The sequence below is a fragment of the Mus caroli genome, unplaced genomic scaffold (assembly GCF_978045245.1).
Source record: "Mus caroli unplaced genomic scaffold, Mus_caroli_1 scaffold_17, whole genome shotgun sequence".
Lineage (NCBI taxonomy): Eukaryota > Metazoa > Chordata > Mammalia > Rodentia > Muridae > Mus > Mus caroli.
In genome coordinates this window covers 55,617,399-55,634,696 of record NW_028227272.1, presented here as the reverse complement: position 1 = coordinate 55,634,696, position 17,298 = coordinate 55,617,399, and the positions used below count along the sequence as shown (strand labels likewise).

Here is a 17,298-nt window from a genome sequence, read left to right as displayed (position 1 = left end):
AGATATTGTGGTCCCAATGCTGTGCAATTAACTATTACAGATGACTGGTACCACAGAACTAGAGTCACTGTTATGACTAATCTTGATCATGTGGCTAAGTCTTTGAAATTGGTGTTTCCGATGAATTTGGAAAAATGTGGAGATGTGGGCTTGAGAAGCCATAGAATGACTTAAGTGGAATTTGGTGGCCATTCCAGTTGGCATGCAGAAAACCAAAATGCTGAAAGAAAAAAAAAGCTAGTAAAGGTTATGTTCGCACATTTTCAGACCACATAAGATCTCTGCTGGGATGAATGGAGCTAGAAACTAGCTAGTCGTGTTACCGTCTGGCAATGAATGGGTCAGTGCTTGGCTGATGTCCTGGCAGTCTGAGTGAGGCTCAATTCAGAAGTAATGGACCCATTAACTTGGAAGAGGACATCTCAAAATAGCATAGCACTTAGGATGTGAAGTGATTATTGATAATTATACAAGTCTCAAATAGAGCAAGTGCCACAGAGTGGCCATGTGGGCTATAAGCAGGAAAGCCACGGAGATGGGTCTGCCAAACCCATCAGTGCTCATACCGTGATACCATAGACCCCAGTGCTGAACATGGAATCATAGAAAATAAAGGCTACTCTGATGGGTGTTGGTTGGTGTTGTTCCCGTCCCTCGTTTCCATGTTCCTCTTTCTTCCCTCCTGAATGGGAATATTTCCTCAGTGCCGTCGTACTTTACAAGCTTTTCTTTTCCTGTCTGCATTTTATGCAGAATCACAACTAACAGACTGCCTCAAGTCTCAGTAGAGACTCTGGACTTTGAACAATGTGGGAACAGTTACGATCATGTGGACTTGAAACTGGTCTGAGTGAACTTTGCATTTGGAGGCCAGAGATGGAATGGTATGTTTTACATCTGAAGACTCCTCCTCGGGCTTCTATTTTAAATGGTCCCTTGCTGACAGTGCCATTTTCTTTCAGAGAGTGTGAAACTTCTGTGAAACCTGGCTAAAAAAGGTAAGCATGTCGTTGGGGACCAGTCTTTGAAGATGATACCTGGACCCTGCTTCCTGTCATTCTGTGCTTTCTGACCCACTGTAATACCAACAGCTGTAATCCTACATTCCCAATCCCCAAAACCGAGTCGATCCACAGTGCCTTCAGAGCCATCTAGGAGACAGCATTAACATTTTTCCTCTTAGGAGGTTTATGCATGGGATTGTGGTAAGAGTATCAGAAGTAACTAAAGTCTGTGATCTTCTTGGTTCCACCTAGAACTCACTAATATTTGGTACAAGGGAAAAGCAGGTACATCTTCTCTCTCACATCTTCTCTCTTGTACCTGAGTAATAAGTAGAAATGGCTCCACGAGGAAGGACTTCACTCCTCCTTGGCATTCTTTTGCTAGGGGTCAGCCCCAACTTTACATTCCTCTGGCCTTCATTTATCATCCGTGCACCTAGTCTCTAAGCTGAAAATGTGTAAAATATAAACAGGCAAACTGTTTCCCCCTGTTAAAGTTTTCAAAATTACATATACATAGGATTTTATCTTAGACTGCTTCTTCTTCTTTTTTTTAAGATGAAAGGAATTCAGGGATGCTAGAGGAGTGACTTGGGGGTGGATGAGTGAGTGGGAGAGCCTCCTCTTAGGGGCAAAGGGGAGGGAAGATGGGATGGGGGACTCATGGAGGGGGGACTGGAAAGGGGGGATAACATTTGAAATGTAAATAAATAAAATAATGAATTAAAATATTTCTTCTAAATAAAAAAAGATGAAAGGAATCCAAATCATAAAATTATTTTCTTGCTACCTCAAATCTGTCATTTTGCTACTGTTATGAATCGTAATGTAAATATCTGATATGCAACCCCTGTGGGGTCATGACCCACAGGTTGAGAAGCACTGATCTAAATCATTTCAAGTCGACAAGTATGATTAACCATCACAATTCTGCTCCTTGTTAACTTAATACGCAAGCACAATATTTTAAAACTGAAATGTCCCCCTCCCCAGCGCCCACCCGCTCATGGTCACCTCATAAGAGAATGGACTCATTCCAATTGCAAATGTCTCAAGTCATTAACAGCCACAATGTCCTTTAAAAGTCCAACGTCTCATCACGCAACCCAGTCTCACTCATCTCCATCCCTTCATATCTGCCCTCCATCCTGGCCACCTCTGTTGTGTCCGGCCAGTGGCTCACATGTCTGGGTTCTAGTCTGGAAAGGCATCTTGGAAACCTGGAAGAGAAGAGGAAGGGGGCTAGGCAGCGCGAGAGAAAGATGTAGCTAAGACAGTCATTCTGATCAAAGCTCAATTTTACTATTCTGACACGCAGTTATGAAGGAGGGGAAGGAGCCCGTTTCCCGCCAAATAATCCTGGGGTCCAGTAGCAGTGTGACCACGTGTATGGCTCCGGAACAGCAAAGCGGCAGGCTCCAGCAGTGGGCGTGGCAGAACCATTGAGCCGCAAGCTCCACCCCGATGTCAACAGTGAAACCTGAGCTAGCAGGTTTCAGGCTGGGGAGGGGGAGGCTACACACCTCCCCTACCAAGACAAAACAAAACAAAACATAAAATAAATAAAAAACAAAAATTCACAAAGAATCAATAAAGATTTTTTAAAAACCAGCAAATTATGAACTTTTAGTGAATGCAATGCAATTTAGCAGACTGGATAGAACTCATTTGTGATGAATAATGAGCTCTTTAGTTTCATCTTTCATGGATAGATTTTGTTACACAAATAAATAAATAAACAAACAAACAAATCCAAAGTCTCTTTTGAGACTCCACCCACTCACTCTCTTCACTGTGAGCCTCTGTGAAATAAAATGTTTAAAAGGTCTTAACAATTGTAACAGTGTTAGAATATAACATTTTTACCATGGCACTGAATAAATAAATAGTCCCATCCCAAAATGTAGGAATGGGGACATAGCAAGGAAAGGTTGGATCAAAACAAGACCCAAAACCACACAGAGAAAACACCAAGTCATATAATGCCACATCTGGCATCTCTGGACTCCACAGGGCTTAAAAGCCCTCCATGCTTCTGTCTGTATTTCCTTTTTTCTTTTTTCTTTTCTTTTTTTCTTTTTTTCTTTTTTTTTTTTTACGTATTTTCCTCAATTACATTTCCAATGCTATCCCAAAAGTCCCCAATACACTCCCCCACCCCCAGTCCCCCACCCACCCACTCCCACCCCTTGGCCCTGGCATTCCCCTGTACTGGGGCATATAAAGTTGGCAAGTCCAATGGGTCTCTCTTTCCAGTGATGGCCGACTAGGCCATCTTTTGATACATATCCAGCTAGAGTCAAGAGCTCCAGGGTACTGGTTAGTTCATAATATTGTTGCACCTACAGGGTTGCAGATCTCTTTAGCTCCTTGGATACTTTCTCTAGCTTCTCCACTGGGGGCCCTGTGATCCATCCAATAGCTGACTGTGAGCATCCACTTCTGTTTGCTAGGCCCCGGCCTAGTCTCACAAGAGACAGCTATATCAGGGTCCTTTCAGCAAACGCTTGCTAGTGTATGCAATGGTGTCATCGTTTGGAGGCTAATTATGGGATTGATCCCTGGATATGGCAGTCTCTAGATGGTCCATCCTTTTGTCTCAGCTCCAAACTTTATCTCTGTAACTCCTTCCATGGGTGATTGTTTCCAATTCTAAGAAGGGGCAAAGTGTCCACACTTTGGTCTTTGTTCTTCTTCAGTTTCATGTGTTTTGCAAATTGTATCTTATATCTCAGGTATACTAAGTTTCTGGGCTAATATCCACTTATTTCAGTACACACAGTCTCACTCCCGGGCTGGCCGCACGTTGTGCCTGGATTGTCTTATCAGAAGTTAGGTGTTTCATCTCGAATGCCCTGTGGTATCTACTGCACCTTAAGCTTTACCTTCATAGTTTCATGCAAGGGCCTCTTGGGACCTCCTTGCAGACACGACAGCCCTGCCATACCTTGCCTACCTACAGAATCCTTCTGGAACCTTGACACAGCTTGAATCTTTCATACCTGCAAAGCCACACTACCAGGCGACACCGCCAAGTTCTACTACCAGTTCAGTGGCCATTACATGCCTGAAAAAAAAATTCCTTATGTAGTTCACTTTGGTCTGTCTCATTTCAAATGAATTTTCATATTTTACAACTCTGGGACTTTGATGGGCAATCTTACCTTCAGAGCATCTTAGTATTGTCCCAGGACAGAGGAGTAGGAATAGCATCTTCAATGATGCTAATAGCATTAACAATGACAGATTTAGAGCTGTTTTCATATTAACCCTGCTGTATCTTTACACTCAGTCTTTCTGTACCCAACTGCACACTTTTCCTATTTTTCTGCTGTTTGTTGTTCTGTCTCATCTGTGTACCTGGGTGAGAACAACGGAAGGTAATGGTGACACAGACTGAATGCTACACTGTCTTGACACTTCTTCCATCTCACAAATTACCCCATTGCTTCTAAACTCGGCCTCATTTAAGTTGTGAAGACCCAGGCAGGATGCAGCTGGAGTCTTTACTAGGCCATAAAGCAAATAGCCACCAGTCCTGTTCTCCATAGCATCCTTGTCTCAAAGGAGAAGAAGAGGAAGAAATGGGAGGAAATCTGTACGAGGGGATACTGGAAGGAGAGGGGGACTGGTGTCGGAATGTAAAGTGAATGAAGAGAGAGAGAAAAAAGAAAGAAGAAAGAAAGAAAGAGAGAGAGAGAGAGAGAGGGGGGGAGGGAGGGAGGGAGGGAGGGAGGGAGAAAGAGAAAAGAAAAGAAAAGAAAAGAAAAGAAAAGAAAAGAAAAGATAGAAAGAAAGGAAGAAAGAAAGAAAGAAAGAAAGAAAGAAAGAAAGAAAGAAAGAAAGAAAGAGAAAGGAAAGGAAAAAGGGAAAGGAAAGGAAAAAGGGAAAGGGAAAGGGAAAGGGAAAGGGAAAGGGAAAGGGAAAGGGAAAGGGAAAGGGAAAGGGAAAGGGAAAGGGAAAGGGAAAGGAAAAGGAAAAGGAAAAGGAAAAGGAAAAGGAAACGGAAACGGAAACGGAAACGGAAACGGAAACGGAAACGGGAAGGGAAGGGAAGGGAAGGGAAGGGAAGGGAAGAGAAGAGAAGAGAAGAGAAGAGAAGAGAAGAGAAGAGAAGAGAAGAGAAGAGAAGAGAAGAGAGAAGAGAGAAGAGAGAAGAGAGAAGAGAGAAGAGAGAAGAGAGAAGAGAAAAGAGAAAAGAAAAGAAAAAAAGAAAGGGAGGGAAAGGAGGTAGAGGGAGGGAGGGGAAAGGGAGAGAGAGAGAGAGTCTTTTTGCCTTGTGGTTTAAGAAGAGATATTCATCTATCACAGCAGGAATATCAAAGCAGTAGGATCATGAGGTAACTGGTAATAAACCTAAGAAAAATAAGGAAAAATCTTGATTAATTATAAAATGTCACACATTAATTTAGATTTACTAGAAGAATGGTGGATGGGGAAAGGCTAACACCTGAAGAACATCTTAATATAGTTCTCTTTGCCACTAAGTTGTTGTTTTTTTTTTTAACATCACATTCCTGTCATATCCAGTCAGCATGCCAGCTCATGCCAATGACACGCACATGAATCAACCACCTACCTTCACCACCCTCCTAACACCTGTACCAATCTTGTGTAGCTTTCTTTCCATCAAAGGATGGCACTGGCTACTTGGGTTCTATAGTTTTGGGGTTTGATTTTGTTTGTTTGTTTTTTTCCCTAGTGTTTGGGTCAAACTAAACTAGTATCAAACCAAGCACATGTATGTCTAAACAGAGACAGCCATGTTTTTTCTCATCTAATACTACAGACTCGCTCCTCCGCAGAGAAGGAACTGTAGCAGTCCAGGGAAAGTAATCTCAGGAAGGATTGTCCATTCCACAGATCTGCATAGAAGGGTGGGGCTTGGGGGTCTGTTTTATTTTCTGCTGTTGTAATTGTTATTTGGGGAGTGGAGGTAATGACTGTAATGGTGGTGGTTGTGTGTGTTGTGTGTGTGCGTGCCCGTGTAAAATAGACAATGAAAATTTCTTGCAATGGTGTCTAACGTCATTGTAGTAAACGTTTAGCAGTAAGTGTGCTAATAATACAGACACTAGAGTCTCATTGGTGAGATCATAATTTCCCTTCTCTTGGGATACGATTATGTTGCTTTTCTGTCTGTGCTATTTTACACAGTTTTCACTAGGATGCACACTTAGGTGGATCACATGGGCTTCCTTAAATGACGGTGCAAGTGTGGTTGCTATAGTTACTATAAAGACAAGTTGTCAATTCTGAGATTGTATCTCTGCAAAAGGTTACAGTTTTAAATACTAATGCATTCTATTTCCTGATCATCCTCTTCTCTATGAAATATTTAAGGATTTGCACTTGTGTCTATTGTAATGTGAAGCAACAATGTCTCATATTCCACTGACCTATAATAAGGGTGATTTGTACTTTCCTAAGAATACATTAAGGTTATATATAGGCAGTGATCTTTTATTCAATCACAAGACTGTTCATTTTTTTAAAATGTGATTTCATATGCTAAGAAGAAGGAAAACCAAAATGTCGATGCTTCAGTGCTTTTTAGAAGGGTGAACAAAATACTCACAGGAGGAAATACGGAGACAATGTGTGGAGCAGAAACTGAAAGAAAAGGCCATCCAGAGACTGCCCCACCTGCGGATCCATCCCATATACAGCCACCAAACCCAGACCTTATGGTTGGAGGTGGGGAAGTGCTTGATGATAGAAGCCCTGATATGGCTGTCTCCTGAGAGGCTCTGCCAGAGCCTAACAGAAACAGAGATAGAAGGTGGCAGCAAGCCATTGGACTGAGCTAGAGGACCCCTGATGGAGTTGGAGAAAGGACTGAAGGAGCTGAGGGGGTTTGCAGCCCTATGGAGGGAGCAACAGTGTCAACAGGCCAGACACCCCCGGACCTCCTGGGTACTGGACCACCAACCAAAGAATACACACGGAGCAACCCATGGCACTGGCACATGGTACACAACATTTTAAAGTTGATTTAAAACTTTTTAAAGTTGCAGAACAACTCTCAAGATCAATGTGTACTGCCAAAATAAACTTGGATGTGTTGTCTTCGAAAAAAAAATGTGATTTCATATGCTTTTCTTTGAATTATATGTAAGAAAGTTCTAGACTGTAGGGATTGATTTAGGGAAAAAAATATAGGCATGGCTGAAAGTTTACAGAATTAATTTCAAATATGTATTATTCTAAGTAGGATTATTTATTAGTTATCAAATTTTATATTTTGTTCATTATCTTTCTATTTTGAAAAAGAGAAGAGTTCATACATACCTAATTAATTTTTGTTTGTTTTGTTTTGTTGGGAGACGAAACCCTCATGAATATTGAGTAAGCCAGCCCACTGCCTGAGCTACACCCTAGAAGTCATTATGTTTGAATGGAAGAGCAGGGAAGCCATGAGTGCTACAGCAACTGTGCCCACAGCAGTGGTCGCTTAGTATAGAGCTTGTCACATCTCAGCAGATCAACAGCAAGGAGCTTAGGCAACATGCAGAAATGACCTATTGCCTTCAAGCTCCACCTCCAAGGCCTAATGTCTGCTACCCGCACTCATTTCAAAAACATTCCACAACCTCACAAAGCAATGCCGCCACCACCTGCAAAACATGACACTATGCTGTAAGCATCGGTATGGGCGACCCTGCTTTAAATACAATTTCAAAATATTGCCAACAAAATGAGATAAAAGGGACCACACGAAATCCATCCGCTTCTGTTCTATAGACATGGAAATGACCAGTGCGGTGCAGAGACGGAGGAAGAATCACAAAAGTTGCAAACTATTCAAAAAAGAATATATAAAAATCAGAATGTAAAATAGAAAATAAAAATCTTAAAAGCAAGAGTTGAAAAATCAGATTTTAAAATAAATAGGTGGTATGGATATACATCTCTTTAGAAGATATTTATAAGCAGCGAGTATATGAAAAATGATCAACATCACTAAAGAATATACATCAAAGCCACAGAGCGATAGTATCTGGTTCCATTTATAAGATTTGTAAAAGGTGTTGGCAAAAAAGAAAAACAGAGAAAGAGAAACTCATGTCCTGTGGGAAAAATAAAAATAAATGAATATACACCATTGGAAATTAGCACAGAGGTATCTCAAAAAAATACACTATAAGCCAGTAATGGCTCAGTGAGAAAGACACTGGCCACTCAAGCCTGGTGACTTGAGTTCTATCCCAGGAACCCATGAAAAAGTGGAAGGGGAACTTAAACTATTCTTTGAATTTTTCTTTCTGTATGTTATTATTTTTTCCTTGCATCGACATTATAGACTTTGAGGACCTCATCAGACCAGTTTAAAAGTGAGTGTGGAAGGGAAACGACAGTCAACATATATTTTTTAAAAGATCTTTAAAATAATTTTTCTGTCTGGCATACCAACAAGAAAGTGTTGATATTGTAAACATTTGTGATACATGCATTAATAAATAGAGCAATTTAAAAAAAAACGAGTCATAGGAAATCAGACTCTTCTGACTATTTCTTCTTTGGTGACCAACTTTCCACCTTTGACGTCCTTTTAACAATGTTTTCAGGTGAGCATAATTCACTCTATGGCTCTGAAAGGAAAGGCAGTCTATAAAGTGGTCTAGGAAACAGGAAGAACTAACACCGAGTCCCCTTCCCTCAAGAAATTTATAAAGTAATGAAGCACCTTTGTCCACAAAGAACACAATAAAACAATAACTGCTCTGCAAAAGTTATTCTTAATGATAAGGACTTCTCAGTTAAAGCGCCCCTTGCTTCTTCTTGGTTAGAGATGACAAGATAGAGTAACACTGAAAACACAAGAACTTGGATTAAGTTTTTTTAAATGTAAAAGGAATTATAGAACACACATGCACACAAAGCCTTCTTCATTTTTTTCAACATACACACACACAAAGCCTTCTTCATTTTCTTTTCAACACATTCCAGGGATGAAGATACAAGGACATCAGATAACAAAATTGATCTCACATGCTAATTCAAAGGCCAACCCCAAAATATAACAGTTTGAAGGAAATCATGTTTTCATATATATATATACATATATACACATATATATATACATATATATATATATATGACAGCCAAAGTGCTTGCAGAAAGACTTCAATTTCTACCTTATATATTTCTGTAATGTTGGAATATTTTATAATAACCATGCTTTTCATTTCCAATTAGAAAAAGAATATGTCATAAATGTGTATATTAACATCCATTAGGGAATGATATTGAAATAATTCCTTAGAATGGTTCTGTTACTTTCCTTTACCATAGCAAAATGACTACAAAAGCTATAAAAATATGGAAAGAAAAAAATGAAAAAAAAAATCACCAAAGCTCTTTCCAAATGGTTAAATTGAAATATTAACAGTGGTTTTTTTTAGTCATGTCTGACCATGGGACAGAGCTAGTATTCATACATATGAGTGTGTAAATATACATAGTATATATGAATATAGATACATATATTCAACTTTATGCAGAAGGAATGGTAGATCATTAAATGTTTGTATGGAAGTATCGTAAGGATCATGTAGAGATATCCAAATGTTCATAAAATCTTTCTATAAAATCTATAGCTCGTAGATTCATTCTCATATAAACTTTATCATATTGAGAGTGATAAACCAAACTTCTTTATCACTAGCCCCTATTCCTTGCACAGTATTCTGATTTTTTGAAAAGTGTCAAGAAATGGGGAAGGATGAATTGGGTTCTTAGTCTACTGAGCTGTGAGCAGAACCAGTAGACAATCCTCTCGGCTACTACGTTCTTTCCCCTTGGCTTGCTTTGACCCTCAGAGTCCAGTAGCCCCACATGTCTTAGCACTTCTGCTTCCCAAGGACTCTACCATGGAGATCTTGACAGTCCAGACATGTCAGGGCAGCACACTAGCTGCTAGAGAATGTCTCCTTCATCCAAGATCACCAGCAGTGCAATTTCTACCATACAGAACTTTATTAGAAGCTTTTCAAGAATGTTCTTATAACTGTTTCTCTCAAGGTGTGTCCTTGCTTTGGGAGCAGCAGGTTAGAGATGCAGTGTGTCAGACTCCATGAATCAGAGGTTTGCATTTGAACCAACACCCCAGGTGATTCCTATGCAAAAACTATGGTGTGAGAAGCACTGTCTTAAACCACCTCTCCTTTCTAAAATGGAAGCATCAATTCAACTGGGACAAGGGCAGTGTTGAATCAGGAATCAAAAGAGACATTTTTATAATCATTCCTTCCTTTAGATGACCTTGTATGTGAAACTCAGTCCTGAATGCTTAGCTCTTAACTTAACATGGCTCCTCCTCCCTCTGGAGGCTGTTAAGCCCCTCACCCTCTCACAGAGATGAACTTCTGGACACATGCTATTCCCATTTTCATTCATCTAGACATGAATTTAAGTCCAAGTAGAGATCCACCAGGCAGATGGAATAGTTTACCCTTTACTTACATGGAAAATATAATGTAATCAGCACCAATTCAACACATTGCCTAAAATCACCCCATTATAAGCCATAGAAATAGTGAAATAAGTACAACAGCCCCTGTCCTCAGGAGATAATGAAGAAGTTGATGCCAGGATACACAGAGACTTCAGAGCGATGGAGTGAACCCAAAGTTCTCACAGAGGAACTGGGAAATGATGACCTCATCTCTGTCTGCCACTATTAACACAAATTTAAAATGTATACTTATCAGAAACTCTGGCCTACTCTCCCAGCTGCCATGATTTTGATTTTTTCAGAACTCTCCCACATTAAGCTCAGCTGTGTCTTGCTGAGGCCTTATGTACTAGGTTTGGAATCACGGGGTAGGCTAACTGTGGAGCCAGCATGCTGCTATCATAGGTATTAAAAGAGAGGAGTGAGTGAAGGAAATGAATTACATTACATCACTACATCACTATCCTAGAGCATATGAGCCTTCTCTAATCATCTTTAGAAATATGAGCAAGAACACTGAACATGGAGGTAATTAGAAAGAAAAGCTCCTCCCACAGACAGCTTTTTCCGGTATCCTTTGACTAGAGTCATTCTTTCATTGAGAAACGGTGTCTTTCTTGGTTGGCTAGTTACTGTTCATCCCAGCTGGAAGAAAATTCACCTTGTTGCTAGAAGCGGGCTAGCATATCAGATTTAAGAAGTGCTCTACAACCGTGAGAAGCTCGTTTTACGGTCGAGTTCCCTTGATGCTGAAATGTTTTCCTGCCATCCCTTCTCTGAAGAATGCACAAAGGCGTTGAACCAAGTTGTGGCTTACCACCTGCATACCTCCCATGTGTATTTTGCCATGGTTAGTATGGACTCTTAGGAGCTATGTGGGAGGAGTTTGCTCTAATCTGGGTGATAATGGATTTGCTATCCTTGTAGAAATGCTTGTGGCTACATCTGCAGTTTGATATTAAGCAAAATGGTAACTCAATAGTTAGGATGCGGATGATTTGCGGTCTGTTGATTTAGAACTCTAACCATGGGCTACGAGAAGGAGAAAGCCAACATTTTCAGTGGGTATTCCCCCCACCAAATACACAGGCATTAAACAGCAGAGGGAGGCAGAATAAGTGGGTTTATACCAATATGTGGTTTTGTTTTAAGTGTAGACACATTTGGGATTAACAAAACTTTCACTGCACCTCTGTCCTGAATCTAACAATGACTGATTGCAAGTGTTAGTAACAAAACTAAGCTTTCCTCGTGCCCAGTGTCCTCATAGTCTCATCTCTATCCTAGGCCCAAAATTTCATGACTGCCCAAGAGGAGACTTTTCCTTTCTCCTTTGAAACCCTGGCTGATTCAAGGAGGGAATATGCAAATAGATTCCTAAAGCATCTATGGACCCGTAACAAAAAGATCTGCCCTCCAACGTATGAGGTAACGATAATTTTGTTGTGATCATCTCTGCAGGGCGTGGTCTAGTCCAGGAAACAATGGCTTGCTATCTTAGCTTATTCATATTGTTAGATGGCCTGCTTTGTAGCTAAACTCAAGAGTAAGCATGTGTACATTTGGGGTAAAACTTGGTCACTGAATGCTGTTTAGTTTTTCTCAATGAACTAAGCCAAGGGTGCTCTCTACATCAGGAGCACTAGCTCTACCTGAGGATCCTAGAAATGCAAATTCATCAACCCTGGTCCTGGACAAGTTAACAATTTGTTTGGAGTTGTGTGTTTGACAAGTTCTTCATTCCATCCTAACTTGATCCAGGTGTCGTATATACTGAGAAACAGCATATTTACAGACCCACTAACACCCTCTTTTATGTCACTAATTTATCCACAGGTTCAGGTATTTATTATCTCTCTTGTCAGTGTCTTATTATGCCTTATTTCTCAGGGAAGGCACGCAAAACAAATGGACTGAAACTCAGGGACATTACATGCCTGGTTATCTAAAACATTGCTGTTGTTTGTAACCGAAGCTTTATAAAAAGATATGTCTGAAATTGAGAAAATAGTCCTATCACCATAGAATTCCAAAGCTAGTGAAATAGTTGAATATATACCCGCACCATTCACCCTCCATGTCCTTGATCTGTAGCACATTAAAAATGATCTCTGTAGGTAAAATATATGATTTTATAAATCCTTTTAATTAAAATCAGTGTTTAAAGTGAGCCACCCAGACTCAGCTGATTCCAAGGCACTCCAGCTTGTGGAAACTATCGGATTGTGCAAGTCTCCTCATTATGTGTAATGCAGAATGTAACACTGTTCTGTGGAAGAAAAGTAACCAGCCTGTTCCTCTCCAACAGAAGGTCGATATGAAGGAAATAACCACACCTAAAAGTGCCTTACAAATGGCCCAGAAGATGGAAGAGACATTAACCAACATCTTGCTAACCCTAAAGGCTGCTGCACGTCATGAATCAGATGTAAGTAGTTAATTGAGTCTCATGGTGCCACCTCTCATTTTGGGCTAGCAATTTTCCTATGGAATGGGCAGATACAAGTACAATGTGTGGATTGAAGGGTCAAGAGAATTGATCAAGAGCATTCAAAACCTCTAGGTGAATATGGGCACCCACCCACTTAGAGCATGCTGGGGTTTTTCATCAGCACTGTAGATCCCTTCATGGAACAAGCACTCACATTATGTGTGTTTATCCCCAAAGAAGGGCAGAAACTTATTGCTAAGAGTGACTGGGACATGAGAGGTTAGAGATCTTAATAATCCTTATTAAGATTGCAACACATTATGGAATAGACTTCTCAGAAATAATGTGCCCTGGACAATTATACAAAATACTGGTCTGGTGCCAGCTTGCAAACTTCATTCTGAAATACCTAAGCTCACGTCTCCTGAAATATTTGGAGAGCTAACTACCAAAAACTGCTGGCATCCACTCACAAGATGTTTTGTTTGCTAGGCTTTGCATAGGGTCTCTAATTTGCCTTTGAACTAAGTTCCAGGGAATGCTACTGCCAGCTGGGAGGTACCATTTGAGATGCTATTATACTATAGTCTTGATGACATCTTCCTGCCAATTGATAAACTAACTCTTCCTCTGCAACGTAGAACTTACTCATCAAGCCCATAGCATCCCAGGAACCCAAAAGGAAGAAATCACCATAGCACAAAAGTTAGACAATACACTCAGCAAGGGAACTCTAAAGAGATGTAAGTAGCTGGGCTTTAGGCCTGAATACTACATCTAAGTCTTTGAAAATGAGCTCTGGGTACCTAGTCAAAGTCTCCATGTGATTCAAGTTAAGGGAATTTAAGTGTTTCTTAAAGAGATCTACACCCCTGAAGAAATACCCAGGCACGCTGAGTGCCTATACTCACCCAGAGATTTTGAATGTCTTTGATCTGCATGCTTGGCCCTTCCATCTACAAATGAATTCTCTGGCTCTTCTCAGTGCTCCAGGAGTGATTTGTTAGGTTTGGACAGAACTTGAGATTCTGGGTATCTGCAGTGCTTTGGACTACAATTTGGGCATATTTCCTCATGTTTCAGGCATGGTCCTTAATGAATGTCCTTTCCCGTTGTTTATGTCTGTAGCTCTTAAAATTTTTAACATCGGTCCTCCGTAAACAAAGAGAGTTTAAGGAGTATCTGGAAAGGCAACTTTCTCCTCCGCAAAAAGGTAAAAGAAAGAATGAAAAGGAAGCCCAGATGGAACAACCTTCTACCTCATCGGGTGTAAAAGGGCTTAACCTCAGAAGCAAAAGAAGCAAGCCTGGAGATCATAAAGCCATCACCACCTCCAATTGCTGAAGACTGCTTTCTTTTTCATTTTCCTAATGCTCAATGTTTAGGTAAAAAATAAATCTGTTTTGCATCATAAATGTGCTTAAGAGTTTAATGAATGAGAAGGGACAGATGGGGAACTGATAAAAGTATCCTGAGGGTATGCGTACATTAAATTTGCTTTCACTTATGGTTCTCAAACATTCTGTGCCGATCAAGATTAGGGGAATTCAAATACAAGTGATTGTGTAGAAATTAAGTGGTAAGACTCTTTATCTTATGCGTATGGGTTGTTTTGCCCTCATTGCTAGCTACCATGTGGGTGCTGAGAATCAAGCCCAGGTCCTCTAGACAAGAAGTCAGTGCTCTTAACATCTGAGCCGTCTCAATGGTTAAAGTTCAAATCCCTGTATTCTGCCCTCATTCCTGTATGTATTTTAAATTGAAATTCTTTTCTTGTCTTTTTGGTTTTCTTTTCTGTTTTGTTTTGTTTTCAAATGAATGCAGTTTGAAAACAAGAGTTGTTCATGTAGAAAGGACAACCCTCACCTGAAGGATGCACATCTAGTGCCATCTGGTGCCTTTTCATAAGCAGAGATATAGGTGGAATGAAACAGAGGCAATGAAGTCACTACAGTCCAGCATATGGCTTCCTCTACTCCCTTCCAGTGAGCTAACTAGCAGCTACTGGAGGAGGTGTTTTCATGAGCAAACACTTAGAATGTAAACTTAGATGAGGCTTGCCATGGCTAATGAGGAGGCCAGTGCAGACACAGGAGGCTTTATAGCATGTATTCTGACTCCAAGCCTTGCTAGCTCTGCATCTACACTGAAGGCCCCTCTTCCTGTCTTCCTTTCTCCTCAGGCCTGCATTTTGAAAACATGAGGGCAGAGGTTAGTGCACTTGATAGGCAGGATTCTGTTCCTGTAACATACCAAGCCTTAGGAGAAAAGGCAAGATGAGGATTATCACTCCTGGAAGGGTCAGGTCATATACCTATTAGGAATGTCTAGGGCCTCCTGCTTAAGAGAAGCTACATTCAAATTAAGCAAAAATTTCTCCTGGTGTGATCCTAATTCTTGGATTTTAGTTAATTCCAGATGTAGTCAAGTTGACTAGCCAAGAATAGTAACCAGCTCATCGTTGTGCCCTAGCTAATACAAGACTGAGGTGACTTCTGCTCCTGATGGCACTCAATTTTAAGATTTAATTTTTCATTTGAAAATTGTGTGTCTGTCTATGGCTATGTATTCCTTTTAGTGCAGGTGCCCAGGGAAATAGAACACTGTATACCCTGGAACTGGAGGTACAGGCAGTTGTGAGCTGCCTGATGTAGGTACTGAGAATAGAATCCAGATCCTGTGTAAGAGCATGGGGAACTAAGAATTCTTAACTCTCTGGCCTCTTGAATTGAAGGTTCCTTCCTTCCTTCTTTCCTTCCTTCCTGCCTGCCAGCCTGCCTGCCTGCCAGCCTGCCTGCATGCCTTCCTGCCTTCCTTTTCTCTCTCTCTCTTTCTCTCTCTCTTTCTCTCTCTCTCTCTTTCTTTCTTTCTTTCTTTCTTTCTTTCTTTCTTTCTCTTTCTTTCTTTCTTATCTGTTTCTTTTCTTTTCTTTATAGAAAGCTTCTCTTTTGGTTATTCTTGTAGGATACAATCAATTCAAATAGCAGTTCTTTTGGAGGTCAGGGGTTGAGACAGGGTTTCTCTGTGTAACCCTGGTTTTTCAGGAACTCACTTTGCAGACCAGGCTGGCCTTGAACTCCCAGAGATCTGCCTGCCTCTGACTCCTAAGTGCTGAGATTAAATGCATATACCACCACTGCCCAAAAGTAATTCTTTTAATGAACAGCAGTCCTTACTTTTTTCAAATATTACCCTTTTGGTAAAACAAAACAATAGCACTATACTTGATAATCACATCTGTCAAATACTTCAAAAACAAGTCTCTCTCACAACTCCCAGAAACCAGCATGGTTGTTAGTCTTTGTGCACTCTCCCTGGAATGCCACATCCATAGATTCTGACTCTGTTGCTCCCCTTCTCTTCCTCCTCTTTCCCACACCCCATGGGCCCCACTGCTCAATGTGTCCCCACCACCCAGAAGGAAATAGATTTTTTTTTAAAGAGCCACATAAAAGAAATCTTTCTAATCTATTCTTTTCTGGAACAAACAAACAAAAACCCTTTGCTAATATAAAGTTAGTAAAAATAACTTTTGAACATTAGACAAGTCACAGAAGTCGCTCGTGGGCAAATGGTGTATTACCTTTCAACTATTCCCATTCTAGTCTCACTGGGCAGAAAGCTGTCACCTTCGATGCTCAGTTGCGTCCTTAAGTAGCCCAATTAGTGTGAGTTGAATCATCTCCCTGGGGTTTCAGATTGTCCCCTTTATCAGTCGCTTTTGACAAAATACATGCCAGAAGAAACTTAAGGGAGGACAAATGTATGTTGACTCCCAGGCTCAGGGTGGGAAGGCAGAGCAGTGTTCACGTTGACAGAAGTGGCTTCTGTCCTTGGTGGTATCTGGCTCATATATCTATTAGGAGTAGAAAACGTGGAACAGAATGAGGATTAGCTATAATCCTGCACCCCCACTCACAGGGCCTGTTCAGCTGACCAGATCACAAGTCAAAAAAACTCCCTGACCTCCCAAAGAATACAGCCAACTTGGAACTAACTGTTCAAACAAAAAAAGCTTTGCAGGTCGTTGGGGTGAGGGGACTGTGGTAGTTTGAATGAAAATGGCCTCATAAGAACTGGCATTGTAGGAAATGTGGCCTTGTTGAAGTAGGTGTGGTCTTGTTGGAGGAGGTGTGTCCCTGGGGAAAGGCTTTGAGGTCTCAGAAGCACCTAGGCCTAGTGGACTATTGACTTCCTGCTGCTTGCTGATCCAGATGTAGAACTCTCAGCTCCATTTCCAGCACCATGTCTGCCTGCACGCTGCCAAGTTTCCCACCATGATAATGGACTAAACTTTGAAACTGGAAGCCAGAGTCGATGAAATGTTTCCCTTTGTAACAGTTGCAGTGGTCATGGTGTCTCTTCACAGCAGGAAAATCCTAAAGCGGGGACATTTCACAATCAAA

The 17,298-nt window shown here is 40.8% G+C and overlaps 1 protein-coding gene across 1 annotated transcript; it reads left to right on the top strand.

Annotated features, from left to right (window-relative positions):
- The first annotated feature begins 871 nt into the window (after nt 1-871).
- LOC110312088 (ferritin, lower subunit-like) lies at nt 872-14,300 on the top strand. The gene is made up of 5 exons (XM_021185637.3): nt 872-998; nt 11,091-11,311; nt 11,749-11,889; nt 12,770-12,889; nt 14,021-14,300. Exons 2-5 carry the CDS (start codon nt 11,216-11,218, stop codon nt 14,234-14,236), a joined length of 573 nt encoding a protein of 190 aa, XP_021041296.1. The 5' UTR covers nt 872-998; nt 11,091-11,215; the 3' UTR covers nt 14,237-14,300.
- Nucleotides 14,301-17,298: the final 2,998 nt, after the last annotated feature.